Here is a 19,394-nt window from a genome sequence, read left to right as displayed (position 1 = left end):
CAAGCTTCAGGTGTATAGTAACGCATCTTCTTCTGACCAGTTTCACGCACTGAGTTCTACGTGACTACGTCTTGTCGTCACATTTGTTTTCGTACAGGGTCTTCAAACTAAGAATTGTGTTCACATGACAAAGAAAGCTTTAAGGTATCCAATGAAGTTTGGTTTATTCTTAACGCTCGGATGCTTTTGTAATCTATGTTTGCACGTTTTGGGGATTTTTGGTTCACCCATATAGTTTGGTTGGTGCAGCGACAACAACAAGTAACTGCAAGAAAAGTGTAGCTCATGTGTCAAATGTGACAATAAGCGTTAAAAAGTTACTTTGTTTCTTTTAGTTCAACTAAAGTAAGTTCATTTTTCTTGATTTTGTATAACCTCTTCTTTTGTTTAGATGTGGTTGGGTTCTGATTGGTAATGGGCGGAGAGGTGTTTTCAAACACGATTTCATAGATTTTTTTTACCAGTAGTTGGTCTTATTAGAAAGAGGCATGGGCGTTTGGGTCGGGTTCGGGTCGGTTCTTTTCGGATCCGGGTCTTTTCGAGTCCTAAATATTTAGACCCAATAGGTACTTAGAAATTTTCGGTTTGGGTTCGGGTCGGTTCTTCTCGGATCCGAGTCGGTTCGGGTCTATAATTAAAATACCCATAAAATACCCGTAATTTTTCGGGTCCATATCGGGTCCGGATATTTAGAATCTGAAAAGGACATGATATACTCAGTTCCATCAACTTTAGTTGAATATTTGTCATATATATCTAAAATTTGACAAAACAACTTAAATGAAACTATTAATAATTAAAATAAAACATTTAAAAACTCTAAATTTTACATTCTAAAGCTTTATATTACTTAAAAAAATGTTAAAAATAATAACAAATGTTGTTCACAAAAGATATTTCAACTAAATCATAAAATAATATATATAAAATAGAACACAAAAACATCATTGTTTTAGATATACATATTTTTAAGTGGGGTTTTTGCCAAAACTAACCCACAACTTGATTTTAATTCCAAACCTATACCCAAACTTGAATCAAATGCAAAACTAACCTAAAAGCCTAGTGAAATTACAGCTCAGCCCCTTGTGACCAAACAAAAAAACAGAAGCCATTTTTACGAATATAGCCCCAGTAAATCGTCTGAGTCGTCTGAGATGTTGGAAGTCGTCTGGACGACTGAAGTGTAAGTCGTCTGGACGACTGAAGTGTAAGTCGTCTGGACGACTGAAGTGTAAGTCGTCTGGTACCAGTTTATTTTAAAAATAATTTATAAATCTTGTAAAAAAATATTTAGATGCGTAAAAAATAAAAATCAAGTAATTATAAACAGTTTTAACTGATATAAATTAAGATATGATAAAATTGATTTGTTTTGAAGATATATGAGTGGAAGTAGTGAATCATGAAATACTTTGGTTTAGGAGTTTGGCAAACATATGTTGTAGTATTGTATGTATTGTTAGGGTTAGATTTTGGAAAACTAAAATGTTTTTTTCAAAAATTAGTTTTCACCTATATGTGTTTATTTCTGTGTATAGTAAACACTTTTCAAGTTTGATTTGGTTTTATGAAGTGTTTAATTAGATAATTAAGTTTAGGGGTTATGTTTAGGGTGTGGACGACTTATATTTCAGTCGTCTGTTAAATAATTTACCCGGACGACGTATATTTCAGTCGTCCAGACGACTTACTTGTAAGTCGTCTGGAAAGTCTTCTATTTTAGTTTCCCGCTAAAAATATTTAATTTCCCGCTAAAAATATTAAACTCTTCTGGACGACTTACATGTAAGTCGTCTGTTTTAATTTCTTCACCAGACGACTGAAATGTAAGTCGTCCAGGAAGTCGTCTGAGTCAAAAATATTTAATCTAATTGGATTTTTTGTCTCCCTATATAAAGAAAAATTTACACATTCTCTCTCCTCCTCTCAAATGGCTGCAACAAAAATGTAATGTTCATCATTCTAAAACTCTCCAACCTCTCTCTAATCTCTTTGACTTGAAAACACCAAACTTTATATGAATTTTTCAGTTTTGTCTCATGTATTTCTTACTAATCTATCTCTTTTGCAGGTTTTTAATCAAATGGTACTCATCTTCCACTAATTTAGAGGTAGATCTATTAATTTTAGATATGTATTTTTGTGTGTTCTATAAATGTAGATTTATCTAATCTTCCACTCATTTTCTCTATTTTTAAGTCATTTGAACGTTTTTGAATATGCAGGTTTTTCAGATCTGGATTTGATGTGCAGGTTTTTCAGATCTGGAAGACTTCTGGGACGACTTACCTGTTAGTCGTCTGGAAGTCGTCTGGAAGTCATCTGGAAGTCTTCTGACAAAGTCGTCTGGACTTCCAGGAAGTCGTCTGGACTTCCTGGAAGTCGTCTGGACTTCCAGGAAGTCGTCTGGACTTCTAGGAAGTCGTCTGGATTTTTCTGAGCGTTTTGGTAAGTTCTTATGTCTGATTTTTCTTCATTTGGTAACTTCTTGTTGTATAAAGTTCTTACTTTTTTCCCAAACTAAAACTCTCCAAACCCACTCTAATCTCTTTGACTTGAAAACACCAAACTTTATATGAATTTTTCAATTTTGTCTCATGTCTTTGTTACTAATCTATTTTTTTTTTTGCAGGTTTTTAATTATTTGGTACTCATCTTCCACTAATTTAAAGGTAGATCTATTATTTTTAGATATGTATTTTTGTGTGTTCTGTAAAGGTAGATTTATATAATCTTCCACTCATTTTTTTCTGTTTTTAAGCCATTTGAACGTTTTTGAATATGCAGGTTTTTCAGATCTGGATTTAATATGCAGGTTTTTCAGATCTGGAAAACTTCTGGGACGACTTACTTGTTAGTCGTCTGGAAGTCATCTGGAAGTCGTCTGGAAGTCGTCTGGACTTCCTAAAAGTCGTCTGGACTTCCTGTAAAGTCGTCTGGACTTCCTGTAAAGTCGTCTGGAAGTCGTCTGAACTTCCTAAAAGTCTTCTGGCAAAGTCGTCTGAACTTCCTGGAAGTCGTCTGGACTTCTTAGAAGTCGTCTGAACTTCTTAAAAGTTGTCTGGTCTTGTCTACTCAAGTGGAATCCAAGCTTGTCTTTGTAGATGAATGATCTATAATAGTTTTGTTTGTGATCTGTTTTATGAATTGCATGTATACTCTTTTAGTTGTGAATTTTTTGTAAAATCAGTAATAATGTTTTCCAAGATGTATTAAATGTGCTAACAATGTGTTTACACATTTACAAATCAATGAAATAATAGACTTCAGTAGCCTTTTTCTTATCTTTGGATCTCTCATATGCAATAATAAACTCCAATGGCCTTTTTCTCATCTTAATAAACAAGAATGTTGGTAAGAGATGGAAACAAACAATAGTAACTAGTCAAAGCATATCATATTTTTTATAAGTTTGCATTGAAAAACTTAGTCAAATTTAGTAAAACTAAGGGAGAGAACATATTTTGTAAATATGAGTTTTACATATCTTGAAGTTACTTATCACTCTTAAAAATACAAGTTATTCATAAACTAACGTAGAAGACTTAAAAACTAGTGGAGAAGACGCGGACGACTTCAATCTAAGTTGTCTAGACGACTAAACTATATGTCGTCTGGTCAACGCAGAGGTTATTTTTGCAATTGACTTTGAAATCTGTTATTTCGGACGACTGAAAGTTAAGTCGTCTACTATTGTTTGGTTAAAAAAAAAACTCCAAAAAAGCTAGACGACTTACATTTCAGTCGTCAGAGGTTAGTTTTGCATTTGACTGGATTATTTCAGAAGTTTGACTTTTTGGACGACTTACGTTTCAGTCGTCTAGTGAAAATTAAAATAATAATATTTTTTTAAAAGTAGACGACTTAAAGTTAAGTCGTCATAGGTTAGTTTTGCAATTGAAAAAAAAAACTTCAAGATTTAATTATATACAGACGACTTATAATTCAGTCGTCCACGAGACGACTGAAATGTAAGTCGTCCAGGATTTACGAGGTTTGACCAGAATCTCGGAAAAAAATCCTGGACGACTTACAATTAAGTCGTCTGGTGGACGACTGAATTATAAGTCGTCTGTGTATAATTAAATCTTGAAGTTTTTTTTTTCAATTGCAAACTAACCTATGACTACTTAATTGTAAGTCGTTTACTTTAAAAAAAATATTATTATTTTAATTTTCGCCAGACGACTGAAATGTAAGTCGTCTGGGGAAGTCAAACTTCTGAAATTATCCAGTCAAATACAAAACTAACCTATGACGACTGAAATGTAAGTCGTCTAGGTTCTTTGGAATTTTTTTTGAAACCAAACAATAGTAAACGACTTAACTTTCAGTCGTCTCAGGTTACAGATTTCAAAGTCAATTGCAAAAATAACCTCTGCGTTGACCAGACGACTTCCAGGTAAGTCGTCTACAGCCAGACGACTGAAAGGTAAGTCGTCTACAGCCAGACGACTTCCCAAGTAAGTCGTCTGACGAACAGATCTGGAAAAAAACTCGATGTCATACCTTAAATTAGTGAGATAAGTTCCTTAGCATACATAAGGCTTCTCCAAGCACACAGAATCACAAACGGAAGTCACCCACCCATAATCGTTAGCTTCTATGACTCTATGAACCATAAAAATTTTAGAATCAAAATCTTGAGTTTTTTTAGCTCATTGTGGAGAGAAAGTGAGAGATATGTTGTGTTTAGGTCACAAGAATGGAAAAAGAAGAAGGGTAAATCGATTTTAGGAGCATTAAGAGCTTCAAATTGGTTGTTCATGGTGGTTGTGGTATTGATGACAATGGCAATCTTGTAATTACTTGAAGATGATGAGGGTGAGAGAGTAAAAATGTCATTTTCTAAAAAAAAAATAAAAAAAAAATGGATGGCATTTTCGTAAATTATATGAACTTGTGGGGTGAATAGGGCAAAACCAATTTTCAAAAAAAAAGGAGGTTAGTTTTGTGTTTGACTTTAAGTTATAGGTCAATTTTGCAAAAATCCCTTTTTAAGTTGGGTACAAATCGGTTCTTATTGGGTCGGTTCCTTTTCGGTTCCGGTTCTTTCGGGTAAAAATTTTTTTGACCCAAAAAGTACTTGTAAATTTTTGGTCCGGTTCCGGGTCGGATATTTTTGGGTTGGTTTCGGTTCGGGTCTTCGAGTCCAGGTTAAAATGCCCAAGCCTAAGAAAGACGTTGAACGAAAAAAAAAAAAAGAATGCAAGTAAGAATGTATAGCAATAACTCTGTTTTTCGGCTGAGTGTTTAGCCATTAACAGGTTATTTAGCTGTTGAGTTATAATACCTAATAAGTAGTTGAACATTAATTTTGACTTAGTCCCATTCAAAAAGAAGTCAGGACCTACTCAACTACTCTAATTAATTCAGCATCTTAACTAACAATATTGCAACCAAAATGTGTTTCTATTTTATATGGTTTAATGTGTTATTAGGCAATGACATTTTCTACCTTATTAAAATAGTAGTTGAATTATATATAAACATGCTGATAATTTTTGCCAAGTAAAAGCATCATCAGCATCAGGAAAAGTTACAAATCATTCTTCAGAAAACATCATTAGTAAACACTTAAAAGAATCCAGAGGAAGTTAACATGAGAGAGAGAAGAAGTCCGGGCATAAGTTACATCGTACAGCTTATCCAAAGATTTGGTCTTTGTCTGTCCAAAAAAAATATACTAGGACGAGCGCCTCTGATCATAGAAGAGGGTTCTTAAATCTCCTAGTTGCTATATTGACAATAATACCCTCACAAGCTCAGGCATCAGTTCACGGCATCAGTCGTGCATCGGTGGGGGTATTTACGTAAACAAGCACTCTCTTCTCCACACTAAACCACGTCTGTGTGTGTGTGCCTCCGCCTCTGGACCTCTGAGCATCTTCCTCCAAACACAATTCGATTCGATTATCATCTCGTCTTCGTCTTGATCTCTGCCTTGTTTTCTCTGTGATGTTTGCTTCGAGAATTCTCTCGCGAGTTTCCCGCAGCGCGGGCTTACGCTCCTCTCTCTCCGCCGCCGCCGCTCTTCCGGCGAGGAGCCAGACTCCGATATTACCGAGACGGTATCACTCCATCGTTCACGAATTCTCACAAAAGGTTAGATTTTTACTCAAATTGATCAGTATTTGTATCGAATTGCAGTTCAGGGTTTTGTTAGGGTTTAAGGATTGAACCTCAATCGAGTGTTTTAATCGCTAGGCTTTTAGAAAGGATGCTACTTTCGTTGATCTCATATGTCTAAAATGATTTGATGCTTGGCACTCACTCTCTTGCTATAAATTATCTATGGGGTTTTGGCTAACTCATCCATTTTGCATCCAGCTTGCTGCAGCTCAGGTGCCTCTAGATTCGTTTCCACTCCAAAGGTTATCTTTTTCTTCCTCCACCACGCCTGAATCAGATGAAAAGGAGAGCAACACTGAGGCCTCCTCCAAGACAACTGGAGATAAAGCTACAGCTGAGACAAACGCATCAGGTCTTGAGTCAGAATCTACCAAAGATTCTGCCAAGAGAAGGGGGAAAGGTGCTAAACGAGGTGCAGTTTCTGATTCAGATTCCGGGAGTGATGATGAGGAGGAGTTGTCAATGGATGATTTGGTGAAGCTGGTGGCTGAGAAGGAAGAGATACTGTCTGAAAAGGAGGAAGAGATTAAGCAAATGAAGGATAAAGTTCTTCGCACTTACGCAGAGATGGAGAATGTTATGGACAGAACAAGACGTGATGCTGAAAACACCAAGAAGTATGCCATACAGGTTAGTCTACTAGAAATCTGTTTCACAACTTTCATTATGATAGTACGCTGAGGACGTATGTATAAATGTGTATGATCTGCAGAATTTTGCAAAGAGCCTTTTGGATGTGGCGGATAATCTTGGAAGAGCTTCTTCGGTTGTCAAGGAAAGCTTTTCAAAGCTTGACACTACGAAAGAAGATTTGGCTGGAGCGACTCCACTCTTAAAGACGCTTTTAGAAGGTGTGGAGATGACTGAGAAACAGCTAGCTGAGGTAAACACCTCACCTCTTTTTTTGTCGAGAGTATAAGATGTAAAGTAAGCAGTGTAGATGAGACTGTCCAAATCTGTGTGTTGCTGCAGGTATTTAAGAAATTTGGTATGGAGAAGTATGATCCAATCAACGAGCCGTTTGATCCAAACAGACATAACGCAGTGTTTCAAGTCCCGGATGCTTCTAAGCCAGAAGGCACGGTTGCTCACGTCCTCAAGGTAAATAAGATGAAACTTGCTCTTTAGTACCATATTCTAAAGTATTCAGACAAACAACTAACGATGGGTGTCGATATCCACAGTCTGGTTACACGTTGTTTGATAGAGTTATAAGACCAGCTGAGGTTGGTGTTACTCAAGGAGGAGAGGGCGAAGAAGACAAGAAAGAGTCTGATGCTTAAAAAAGAAGTTAGCTGGTTTTCATAAGTTTTACTACTGTTCTTTGTTTCGAGTAACTCAATTAACAGTGTCATAGTTTTCTCTGGTCGTTTGGTTTATTCATTGGATGAACAAGATCCCCCATAAGTTACTGGACATGGCATCTTGCAGGGGAAGTCCTTACGCACACTCTACCAAGTCTCTTTTGATAAATTAATCAGATACAAACAAAGGTTTTACATTGTCTATTACAGCCAAAATTTAACCAAAAGAACAGAAACTGAAAACAGAGTGATAAAACCTGCACTCTTCTTCTTAAAACCCGCCTTGCAATTTGTGTCGGAGAATGTCTCCAAGCTTTGCATAAAGCATTTTCTGTTCCTCATGTCCCAGGCTTCTCGATATCTACAGGTATATACAATCAAAGTTATAGATACATACGTACAAATGTCTTCATAATGATATAGAGTAAGGGCTGATGATTCTTACATGGTCTAGGATCATCTCGACACTATAGTCCTGGTGAACAATGAAGGATTGTATGTAGATGTATGCGAAAATCGCCATAACCATCTGAATTCAGGCAATAAGACTCAGTTATAACAATGAAGAGATCATGTTGCAATCATTATGTATTAGTTAGTTGCTCTTACTTGGCAGTCCATTCTGTCTGTAAACCCTCCATGTCCTGGTATGCTGTCTCCAAAGTCCTGTCAAAGCGACAAAACCAAGTAAGGATTCGTTCCTGGATCTGTACAAAACTTTATTCACTATTTGAGAATCTCTAACCTTGATCTTGAAAGCTCTTTTGAAACCGCTTGCAAAGAAACCACCAAAAGGAGCTATAACAGATGCAAATAGACCAAGAGAGAAAGCGTGCCACTGCACCGGTAGAATCGATATCTCTTTCCATGGAGACTGTTAAGCAAAGTTTTCAAAGCCAAGACTTGTATAAGACACCATCATTAGTTGGTTCACAAGAGAAGGTAACTAAGTTTCTTACAAATGAAGCAATCCAAGTGGGCAGTGGGTAATACTCGGGCCTAAACAGAGGGCCTGGATCACAATGCAGCCAACCAGTCGACAAATCCTACAAAAAGATGCATCATAAGGAATGAAATAAAGACTGCAATGAAACATAGTGATGGACATTTCATTTTTTAGTTACCTTCCTTGGACAAGTAAGCCACTGGAACTGGCCTAGGACGTTTGCAAACTGTTGTAAGAAGCATATAACGCATCAGTCTTGAGCCCAAAAGAAAGTTTTACAAATGGATCAAAAGATGGTTACTTACAAGAAACGCAGAGATTGTAGTTGCCACCGATGCTCCAATGAAACCTTCCCACGTCTTCTTCGGAGACAGCTTTATCAAAGGAGTCTTCCCAAAATAGAAACCAAAGAAGTACGCTGCTACATCGTTCATAGCAATCAGCGCAGCCGGAAGAAGAAACCAAAAGATCCCTTCGAATATATTAGCCACAGTGAAAGAAGACTGAGTAAACACAACGATAAGGATCATATGCGTCCAAGCATACTGCCCAAACTGATACTTATACATCTTCTTCTTCAACGTAAGTATAAACCACATGAAACCAGCAATGTACAAGAAGTAGCAGATAACCATCTGGTACTTGATCAAACCACTAACAAGCTTGTAGATAAACCTATCCGAAGAAACAGTGTTGACCAGCTGCTGCTGAAGTATGCGTCCATAGACAAAAAGCATAGCCGTGAAGAAGAAGTGCCAGTTCAAGAGCCTGAAGCCAGGCAAGCGACGCTCCTCGTGAGCTCTTCTGAGAAGAAAGAAGAGCTCTTTCGCCATGAATATCTGTATGCCAACAACCATAGCCCATATGTAGAGATGTCCCATGTAGATTATAAAGAAAACTCCTCCGAGCATCCAGAGAGACGAGCACGTCCTTATCCACATTGATCTGTACTTGTTCTTATCACCGAGTAAGAGGTTCCTTACGTTGCTTGCATTGCCTCTTTTCACCTCAGCTGGAATCTAAGACATTCAAGAATCCTTAGGACATAACTAAGACCGAATGAAAATGTATATATATAAATACCTCATTTGATCTGTTTCTCCAACGAAGGCGAGCTGTTGGAGAGCTAGGAGTATGATTGTAATCCCTTGGAGAGTTTGGATGGTTATCTCTTTGGTTATTGTTGTTCATCCGAGAGGTTGGTGTGTTAGGAGGATAACCATTATCCCTTAGCTTTCTGATTCGTGGAGAGTTCTGATTCAGATCTTTCTCCATTTCCCTTTTGAAAATGATTTTTCTTACAATGCCAATGTCCTGGATTAATATATAATACACACAAGATTACTTGGATAACACGCATAAGCAGAGGATATAAATTTTGAATGTGTAAGCATATATACATCTAAAAGATTCATCAAACCAAAACGAGAAGACCATTGTAAAAAAAAAAAAACACAAAAATTCAGATAGAAACATGAGAGGTTGACAAATCGGATTCAAGCATAACTTACAGAACATCAGGCTTCTTTGTCTGGATGATGGTGGTTGAGAAGCGGAACCCTGAATTAAGAGGAGGATGAGAAGAATGTCAAAGGTGAGAGAGAAGAAGAAGAAGAAGAAGAAGAGAAGGAGCGCTTACCGTAGATGTTTCATCAAACTTTTGTCGAATCAGAAGACAGGAACCAAATAAACTATTCATTGCCGCTTCTCTTGGGTGGAGAGTCACGTTTCCATTGGAAATGAAACGACACGTGTTTAAATTCTATTTGGCTGGATCGGGCTATTTAAGCCCATAAGGCCTTATTAGGTTCGGTTTTATTCTTTATACTAGGGGTTTAGCCCCCGCGCAAGCGCGGGGCTTGATACGTTGTCGATGCATTGTATAGTTTTGTGTATATAATTGTATTTTTTTTTAACAATTTTGTTCAAACTTATGTATGTTGATCTTCAAGAGTAATAGTAGAAGATTGGATTGTACTCGTGGGGTTGATAATAAAATGTTAACCATTTCCATTTACTTTGAACAACTAAATAAGTGTTCGTAAAAATAGTGTGGGATTTATGTGTGCAAGTGTTTGGTAGCTGTTTAGATTATTTACACTATAAACGTAGACGCCACCGTTAATTTCAATAAGGATCAGCATGGCTAGTGGGCTGCCGTGTGGAACACGTTAACGCAGTTTACACCATTTTATAAAAAACATTAGGCTTGTTCTTTTCACCGCCGCAGACGCAGCGCAGAATGACCAAAATTATAACTGATTTTTGCCCAAATATGTGGAGAACACCGCAGGCAGCCGTACTTTCCACCATTAAAATCAGACGCAGTTCTCGTTTAGCTGTCGCTGTTTTACCCAGCGTCACGGAAAACACCGACGGCACTTGCAAAAAGTAATCGCAGCGGCAAGTCATTTGTTCTCCACCATATATTTTCGTGATTTTGATGTGTTAATTTTGAGACGCTGACTCAGCGTCTGCGGCCGTGAAAAGAACAAGCCTATTGTCGCTGGTTTCATGCGTTTAAATTAGGGACCTAAAGAATATCATTTCTTGCCCACAAATTTAATACTTTGATATCAGATTAGAGGCCTGAAATGTTTTTATTTTTTTAGCATCCAATAAGAAAACATTTATTGATTCTTAACCGACCACAACCGAGCACAACGCTCGGCATTCTCAGAGCTGTGGAAAGCTTCCTGAAGAAAACAACAGTGAGGTGACTGAAATCCATGTACACCAGCTACAGTGTTGCGTTCTTACTTTCCTCCCACTTTTTGTTCACTGACCCTATGGCTGTGGTTGTCATCTCCGCAGTCAGAGCTTGGTATTGGTTCAATCCCTATACATGTTCAAGCCGTCTATAACACTGAGCCAAAGTAAATAAGTCTCAAGAGTATATATAGTACAAATAGAAGAACAGAACGTACCACCGTCTCATTCACAGACTTGTGAACCATATCCATCAAGGTTGCATAAACCTGGTAGTAATAGAAACACACAAAGAAAGATAGAAGAGACGGTTATTGCATGTTTTGTTTGGTTGTTGATTCACTTTGGTTAAGTTTTATAGGAACTCAATTACTATAACTCATGGTTTAAATTTATAAATATTGGCAGCAATATACGCTTCTTGAACTATTTGATCGACAAGCCATAACTTCCCATGTACACAATCTTACCTCAGTTTCAGAGGCTTTCCAAGACAACTAAGTTTATATTCCAGCTCTAATATTTTTTTTGCTAACAATCATATGGATGCCTGGAAAGATTGACTTGATCACATGTTCTAGATGCTGTTCAAACAACAAAAGATAATTTACAAACCACAAAGAACGGACATAAATAGGAACCAATAATTTTTCCTCAATGAGTATAAGATAGAGTCTGATAACCAACCCGGCTTTCGAGTTGTGTGTAGCCATTGCTGCGTTGGAGTTCTTTTTTTGTGCGGTGAATTTTACAGATTGATTCTACACAACAACTGTAGAGAAACTGCCATTGTCCCTATGAAGGAAATGGCTTGATAACTAAACTAATCACACTCTCTTCTAGTATTTGAACAAAATCAAGTATCAGTTGATGAATAATATTTGGCAGTAAGCATTACAAATAAGCATGACTATACCTGCAAATGGCAAGAGCACCGAGGAGCTTGTAACTGAGAGACTCCGTCTGGGAATGGTACAGAGACCTCTGTTGGCAACCTTCTCAGCCTAAATCTCAACACTGTCTTGACAAGAGATGTCAACTCCCTGATACTTCTTCCCTTCTCACCTATAAATATTCAATAGCTATCTTTATGAGATCATCTTTATACATAAAGTCCCTAGCTTTGTACATTTAGAGATTGAACATCACCGAGAACATTTTGAGTACGGGTGGCTCTGATGATAATCTCAGTCCTCATCGCAGTAACCCTAACCTCCACACCTGAGTAACCATCCTCTGCTAGCTCCCTAGTCAGCACCTCATACACTGTCGGCTACAAACTACAGAAACTCAACACGGATACAGTTCAAACTACGATTCCGCGAAAGAGATCCATGAGGACAGAAAAGGACAAAGTGAAACTCACCTTCCTTTTCTTGCTGATTTGCGTCGCCATGATGTTCAAGCCGCTGAAACCCTTGGGTTGGTTCGAACAGCGGTAGTAACCGAATAAATAGTCGGGGGCTTCGGCTCAAGCTACATTCCTAAACCAATGATTCATTCACCTATTCTCAAACCTATAGGACCTGAAACAACGATCCCTAGATTTCACAGAGCTCACATAGAAGGTTCATCCGACTCTCAACCCTTTCCAATTTATAGGTTTGACGTGAAGGAAACAGAGAGGTCTGGCAGCGTTTAAAGGGAGAGGGCAAAATCGTTACTGAGTTAAATGTGAATAACAATTATTGCCGACTTTAAAGAATACATTGAACGTCAGGGGATGTGAAGAGATGAGAGGAGAAATATTAGTTTTGCAGATCAACATAAAACGGTGACGGTGAGTTTGATCTGTGGAAGAAGAATAACAATGATACGCAGAGTTTCACTTCTTTATCGATAAAACATCTGAGCTGATTTTTTGTGTGGGCCATATTGCCAAATATCGGGATTTTAATTTTAAAGACACTAAGACCAAACCTATTTGCAGTTAATAATGAAACCTTACCAAATATCGGGCTTTTAAAGATACTTCGACCAAAACCAAATGTAATAGCAAACCCATTTCGGAATTGAACGCGGAACCCACACATTTAAAAAATGGACACGTGTCTCTCCCGGCAAACCCATTTCGGAATTGAACGCGGAACCCACACATTTAAAAAATGGACACGTGTCTCTTCCGGGAGAGAATACTGTCCTATTATAATATAGATTATTGACGTTCAGACATAAATGAAAATGGGTCCTACTTTTCCCAGTTCCCAACCTCCATAACCAAAGTTTTTGAGATTTCTCTGTTTCCTATGCTACTGAACTCTCTCTCTCTCTTACTTAACACTGACTGACTATTCGTCAGAGAGCTTCAGATCTACAAAAGAAGAAGAGGAAAGACTCAGATAAACACTAGGATCCGACAACAATCTCGGTAAAGAAAATCATCTTCTACTGTTTGGTTCGATTAGTTTAACTCTTGGATTCTTGCTTTGTTTTTAGCACCAATGCAGTTAGTTTTCTGTAAAGTTCAGTGCTAGTATCTGTAGCAGAGCTTGAGAACTCCCTCTCTTTTTGAGCTTCTTCTGCTTACTTCTCTGGGTCTTGCTAGAAATAGGTTTTGAGCTACGTAAAAGTTCAAGATTCTGTGTCTCTGATTAAAATGGGTCTTGCAGTTATCTTTGCATACATCTCATGTTTATTTAGGGTGATTGCGTGTTTAGTTTTTGGCAAAGATGCAACATTACTCTCTTTTACCGTAGTTTCAGTTCTGTTCTAATGTGTTGTGTTTCTCTTTCTGAAGGGAACCTTGTGACTCCACAAGAATGGCAGTGACAGAAGCAGACAATCCTCTTCTTGGAGAAATCACTTGTGGCACCTTACTGCAGAAATTACAGGTAATTTCATAGAACACACACTTAACTTCTAAACCATGGTTCCTCGAACTCACTGGACAAACATTTATTCCAGGAAATATGGGATGAAGTTGGGGAGAGTGACGAGGAACGAGACAAGCTGCTTCTTCAGATAGAAGAAGAATGTCTTAATGTTTACAAGAAGAAAGTTGAACTGGCCGCAAAATCTCGCGCAGAGCTTCTTCAAACCCTGTCGGATGCCAATGTTGAACTCTCCAATCTCATTGCTGCTCTTGGAGACAAAAGCTATATCGGCATCGTAAGTGCCCTCACGTTTAGCTACTGAAATGTTTGAGATGGTTGTAGAGTCATTGAGATGTGTTTGTGTCTTGATTACAGCCAGATAAGACTTCAGGAACGATCAAAGAGCAACTCTCTGCAATAGCACCTGCGCTTGAACAACTCTGGCAACAGAAAGAGGAAAGGCTCCGTGAGTTCTCTGGTGTACAGTCACAGATTCAGAAGATATGCGAAGAGATTGCCGGCGGTTTGAGCAATGGGCCTCTTGTGGTCGATGAATCTGACTTGTCCCTGAAGAGATTAGATGACTACAAGAGCAAACTGCAAGAGCTCCAGAAAGAGAAGGTATATATATACTTGATATGGTTGCTTTCAGACCAGAACTAAAAACTGCTTTATGTGTGGACAGAGTGATAGGTTGAACAAGGTGCTCGAGTTCGTGAGCACGGTGCATGATCTATGCGCCGTCCTTGGTTTAGATTTCTTGACCACGGTCACTGAAGTTCATCCGAGCTTAGATGAGGCTAACGGTGTTCAAAACAAAAGCATTAGCAATGAGACGCTATCAACGTTGGCCAATACTGTCTTGACTCTAAAAGAGGATAAGAATCAAAGACTCAAAAAGGTTAGATCTAATGAATCTTGCAGTTTGATAATTCATGTTAGTAATGAATCTTGTGTTTTTGTGCAGCTTCAAGAGCTAGCTACTCAGCTAACTGATCTATGGAATCTAATGGACACTCCTAATGAGGAAAGGGAGCTATTTGACCATGTTACATGTCACATTTCAGCTTCAGTTCATGAAGTGACCGTCTCTGGTGCTCTCGCACTTGATCTGATCGAGCAGGTATTGTTGAACTTGATATTACATTCGATCAATCAATGCTTATAGTTAGTAACTGTTTGCTTAAAAAAAAATTTGAAAGGCTGAGGTGGAAGTGGATAGGCTTGACAAGCTGAAAGCTAGCAGAATGAAGGAGATTGCATTCAGGAAGCAAACCGAGCTCGAGGAGATCTATGCTCGTGCTCATATAGAGATTAAACCAGAGGTGGTTCGTGAGAGGATCATGTCGTTGGTTGATTCAGGAAACACTGAACCTGCTGAGCTACTAGCTCAAATGGATGGTGAGATTGCAAAGGCTAAGGAAGAAGCCTTTAGTAGAAAAGAAATATTAGACCGAGTTGAGAAGTGGATGTCGGCTTGTGAGGAAGAGAGCTGGCTCGAAGACTACAATCTGGTAAAATGCAATGAGAGGATCAAACTCATTACTAGTAAGACATAGACTTTAATGTGATGTTGTTCTTGAAAACAGGATCAGAACAGGTATAGTGCAAGCCGTGGTGCGCATTTGAATCTCAAGAGAGCTGAGAAAGCTCGGATTCTGGTCAGCAAGATTACCGGTAACTTCCAAGAGTCTCTTGTTTTTTTTTTCTTTTCACAATGCGTCAAGCTGAGACTGACAGGTTTATGATGTTGTGTTTGTACAAGCAATGGTTGACACATTGGTTGCTAAAACTCGGGCGTGGGAAGAGGATAAGAGTATGTCCTTTGAGTATGATGGTGTTCCCTTGCTCGCCATGCTAGATGAGTACACTATACTGAGGCAAGAACGAGAAGAGGAGAAGCGGAGGCAGAAGGTTAGTTTCTCATACTGTTGTTGTACATCATAACTTCTTATAAACCAATATTGCTTTTTTTCTTATTGACAGGAACAGAAGAAGCAGCAAGAACAGCCACACACAGACCAAGACACCTCCGCGTTTGGGTCTAAACCGAGCCCTGCAAGACCCGCCAGTGCCAAGAAACCGGTGGGAACACGAGCTAACGGAGGAGGGAGTAACGAAACGCCTATTAAGCGCTTATCCATGAACGGAAACAAGTCCAAAAGAGACAGTCTCAACAAGCTGACTTCACCATCTAACCTTGGAGCAGTCTCAAAAGAGGATGCTGCATCTCCAGTTGTAGCTTCACCATGACAATATATCTCTGACCCTTAAGTTGATATTAGGGAAGGACTGATGTTTATGAAACAAACACTTTAGAAACAAGACAAGACAGTGACTCAGTGAGAGTAGAATGTTATATGTATCTGTATCATTGATTCTCATATTTTTCCCAAGCATTGGTAGAAAGAATGACTATAGGAAGTGACCGGTTTAATTGGAGTTATTTGTTTTTGTGGGTAAAATTCGTAATATGCTTAAAGATATTTTTGGGGGTAATTTGAATAATTAAAAAAAAGGCAGGGGGAGATGTGCAAATATTTAAGAACTTGGAGGTGTTTTCCAAAGAGGATCAGGACTTTGTCCGTTAAACGACATCGTTACAAGCGCGTATGAATTAGGAATACTTCTTTCTTTATTTCTAGTTGTTGTCTATTACAATCTGAGAGAAGCTACGAAGCTCGCCTAGAGAAACGATGTCGAACACAAACGAACCAGCGAAGACTCTTCTGCCTTACTTGCAACGAGCCGACGAGTTGCAGAAACATGAACCGCTTGTTGCTTATTACTGTAAGTTTGTTGATGTTGTTCGTCTTCTCTCTTTCTCTTTGAATTAAAAAAAACCTAGATGATTGTTTTATTTTATTTATTTAGCTGAGCTTATATGATCGTAGTCCAGAGATTGAGTTTACTATATGGATGGATCTTTGAAAATTGATGGTGTTGCCGATGATTGATTGATTAGGTCGGCTGTACGCCATGGAAAAAGGATTGAAGATTCCGCAGAGCGAGAGAACTAAGACTACCAATTCGATCCTCATGTCCCTCATTAATCAGCTCGAAAAGGTTTCACCTTTAATTATCTACCTTGATTTTTGCTACCTGATTGATTCTTAGTAATTTTCATGATCTGTTTGGCTTTGATTCATATATGTGTTGTCACAAGGCTGGATAGTGTATTTATGCTTATATTTGGGAAGTTAAGACTTTTAATCTTAACTTAGATTTGGTTGCTTCATGTGATTGGTAAACACACATGTGAAGCAACAACACTTATATACTCAGCCTTGGGGTTTGATTAGGTGTTTCTCTCGCTTGTTCCTATGGCCTATTATCTATGCTCTAGTATTTTTTTTTTGCATGTTGATCGTGAAATAGACCAGTCTTGAATTTATTGTCTGCCAATGCTGTCATGTGCGTTTTAGCCATATTTAACATATTGAATTATATTTTTGTGCAACTCCAGGACAAGAAATCATTGACTCTGTCCCCAGATGACAATATGCATGTTGAGGGCTTTGCACTGAATGTCTTTGCAAAGGCTGACAAGCAGGATCGTGCAGGAAGAGCTGACTTGTAAGTCTACTTTTTTCTTCTTCTTTTTTTCGTATATCTGATTCTCATATTGAATGACATTTGACACTAGTAAGTTTCTAGTATTGTTAGTTCGATTGAGCATCAGCACTAGTATGTCCCCCATCAGCACTAGCTTAATAGGTTCGAACTATCCTGTTTCTCCAGATTCATTCCCTGTCTAGTATTGTTATTGCTAATATTGAAAAGAACTTATATGCATGCATTTACAATAAGCACACAGGTTTTTAGGTGATACCTTGCTCTAATGATGTCTTTCGAGTTGTAGTAATATGTAGACAGAAATTAAGATAACGGGTTAAGGAATAAGTTGGATGCATCCAAGCCTTATCGTTTCTTGTTTTCCTTTGACCATTCTACTTTTGAAAAATGTCTCTATCTCTAACCTTAATATTAATTCAGTTACTGCCCATTAATACATGCATTTATGTGACTCCTTTACAGACGCTTTTGAGGGATTATCCATATTAACTTTGTTGCGCTTTTGACAGGGGCACTGCCAAAACTTTCTATGCTGCAAACATCTTCTTTGAGATTCTGAGCCAGTTTGGCCCCGTTCCTCCTGATGTGAGTTCCTACTTTTTCGTTCCCTTAACATCTCAAACAGAAACCTCGCACCTTAAGAGGCAGCTTTATTAGATGTTTGACTATATGTATATGTAATGGACCATGGACAGATAGAGCAGAAACAGAAGTATGCTGCTTGGAAAGCTGCTGACATAAGGAAAGCCATTAAAGAAGGAAGGAAACCCACTCCAGGTGATCCTGTTGATGATGAAAGTGATCTATCCCTTCCATCGAGCGGTCCTAGTGGCTCCTATGTAAGTTTCTCTACTTGGCAATTAATGGTTTGGGAATATCTAGATGTTGGCGCAAATGTTTAAGATATGAACATCTGCATCAACTTAATCCACTCATCATTTGCACATTTTCATTACATACAGGATCTTGGTGCAAGTGATACCAATGTACCAAGTCAACATAGAACAGAGCCTGGTCCATCCCACGACTCGAATGATGACTCAGGCCACCACCATTTCCCTGAAGTGCCACAACATCATCTACCTCCTCCCAGGTTCCATGACAATTCTAACAACAATTATCAAACAGATGTCCCGCCTCCACCACCATCTTCTTACCCTTCCAACGACCTCCTTCCGCCTCCCACCGGACCATCAGACTCCCCTTACCCTCATCCTTACAACCACCAATCATACCACCAAGACCCGCCACAACACATGCCTCCGCCGCCACAAAACTACCCATCTCATGAGCCTTCTCCAAACTCTCTCCCTAATTTCCAGTCTTACCCTAGCTTTAGCGAGAGCAGCCTCCCAGCCACTCCTTCCCACTTCCCTTCTCACTACCAAAACCCTGAACCTTACTATTCCTCTCCACATTCCGCACCTGCTCCTTCTTCCTCAAGCTTCGCCTCTGCTCCTCCTCCTTCTCCTTATTCATCATCAAACGGGCGTGTCAATGTTCCTCCTGCTCTAGATCCTCCAGCTCAGAAGTACCATTACGACAGCAGCTACCAGCCAGGGCCAGAGAAGATCGCAGAGGCACACAAGGCTGCTAGATTCGCTGTTGGAGCTTTGGCTTTCGATGAAATCTCTACTGCTGTAGAACATCTGAAGAAGTCTCTCGAGTTGCTTACAAATCCATCAGCGGGTCACTGATATTTCATGTTTTAATCTATGAACCTTGGGTTTGATGTATGTGAAATGTGTGCATGAGCTCACAATCACACTATGGATTTGTTATTAACTCTTCTGGCTCAGACTTTTGTGTACAAAACAAACACATTGTGTGAAGTCTTCTGATTTCTCAAACTAGTGTTTTTTTGCATGATGCCTCCATGGTTATACGATAGTATTCATATAGCCACAAACA

At 38.7% G+C, this 19,394-nt stretch overlaps 5 protein-coding genes across 5 annotated transcripts; 3 read left to right on the top strand and 2 right to left on the bottom strand.

Moving 5' to 3' along the window:
• The first annotated feature begins 5,685 nt into the window (after window positions 1-5,685).
• LOC106445058 (grpE protein homolog 2, mitochondrial) lies at window positions 5,686-7,641 on the top strand. The gene is made up of 5 exons (XM_013886544.3): window positions 5,686-6,108; window positions 6,334-6,765; window positions 6,848-7,018; window positions 7,108-7,236; window positions 7,320-7,641. Exons 1-5 carry the CDS (start codon window positions 5,962-5,964, stop codon window positions 7,416-7,418), a joined length of 978 nt encoding a protein of 325 aa, XP_013741998.1. The 5' UTR covers window positions 5,686-5,961; the 3' UTR covers window positions 7,419-7,641.
• LOC106444990 (phosphatidate cytidylyltransferase 3) lies at window positions 7,599-10,318 on the bottom strand. Its single transcript, XM_022717455.2, has 9 exons — window positions 9,897-10,318; window positions 9,469-9,699; window positions 8,691-9,404; window positions 8,564-8,611; window positions 8,399-8,485; window positions 8,185-8,313; window positions 8,049-8,105; window positions 7,885-7,968; window positions 7,599-7,800 (listed from the first exon to the last, which is right to left on the bottom strand). Exons 2-9 carry the CDS (start codon window positions 9,658-9,660, stop codon window positions 7,711-7,713), a joined length of 1,401 nt encoding a protein of 466 aa, XP_022573176.1. The 5' UTR covers window positions 9,661-9,699; window positions 9,897-10,318; the 3' UTR covers window positions 7,599-7,710.
• A 574-nt stretch (window positions 10,319-10,892) lies between these two features.
• On the bottom strand, window positions 10,893-13,030 carry LOC106445120. Its single transcript, XM_022717449.2, has 5 exons — window positions 12,461-13,030; window positions 12,244-12,374; window positions 12,011-12,159; window positions 11,313-11,363; window positions 10,893-11,224 (listed from the first exon to the last, which is right to left on the bottom strand). The coding sequence occupies exons 2-5, from the start codon at window positions 12,290-12,292 to the stop codon at window positions 11,126-11,128; spliced, it is 348 nt and encodes a 115-aa protein (XP_022573170.1). The 5' UTR covers window positions 12,293-12,374; window positions 12,461-13,030; the 3' UTR covers window positions 10,893-11,125.
• A 230-nt stretch (window positions 13,031-13,260) lies between these two features.
• On the top strand, window positions 13,261-16,362 carry LOC106444944 (65-kDa microtubule-associated protein 2). The gene is made up of 10 exons (XM_013886391.3): window positions 13,261-13,462; window positions 13,832-13,925; window positions 13,999-14,202; window positions 14,283-14,528; window positions 14,593-14,808; window positions 14,875-15,030; window positions 15,110-15,421; window positions 15,497-15,584; window positions 15,673-15,821; window positions 15,894-16,362. The coding sequence occupies exons 2-10, from the start codon at window positions 13,854-13,856 to the stop codon at window positions 16,158-16,160; spliced, it is 1,710 nt and encodes a 569-aa protein (XP_013741845.2). The 5' UTR covers window positions 13,261-13,462; window positions 13,832-13,853; the 3' UTR covers window positions 16,161-16,362.
• A 151-nt stretch (window positions 16,363-16,513) lies between these two features.
• On the top strand, window positions 16,514-19,349 carry LOC106445031 (protein HOMOLOG OF MAMMALIAN LYST-INTERACTING PROTEIN 5). The gene is made up of 6 exons (XM_013886514.3): window positions 16,514-16,697; window positions 16,873-16,973; window positions 17,374-17,483; window positions 17,993-18,068; window positions 18,179-18,322; window positions 18,446-19,349. The coding sequence occupies exons 1-6, from the start codon at window positions 16,604-16,606 to the stop codon at window positions 19,178-19,180; spliced, it is 1,260 nt and encodes a 419-aa protein (XP_013741968.2). The 5' UTR covers window positions 16,514-16,603; the 3' UTR covers window positions 19,181-19,349.
• Window positions 19,350-19,394: the final 45 nt, after the last annotated feature.

The sequence above is a fragment of the Brassica napus genome, chromosome A1 (assembly GCF_020379485.1).
Source record: "Brassica napus cultivar Da-Ae chromosome A1, Da-Ae, whole genome shotgun sequence".
NCBI lineage: Eukaryota > Viridiplantae > Streptophyta > Magnoliopsida > Brassicales > Brassicaceae > Brassica > Brassica napus.
The sequence above is the reverse complement of the archived record's forward strand: the minus strand, read 5'-3'. Positions and strand labels throughout refer to the sequence as shown.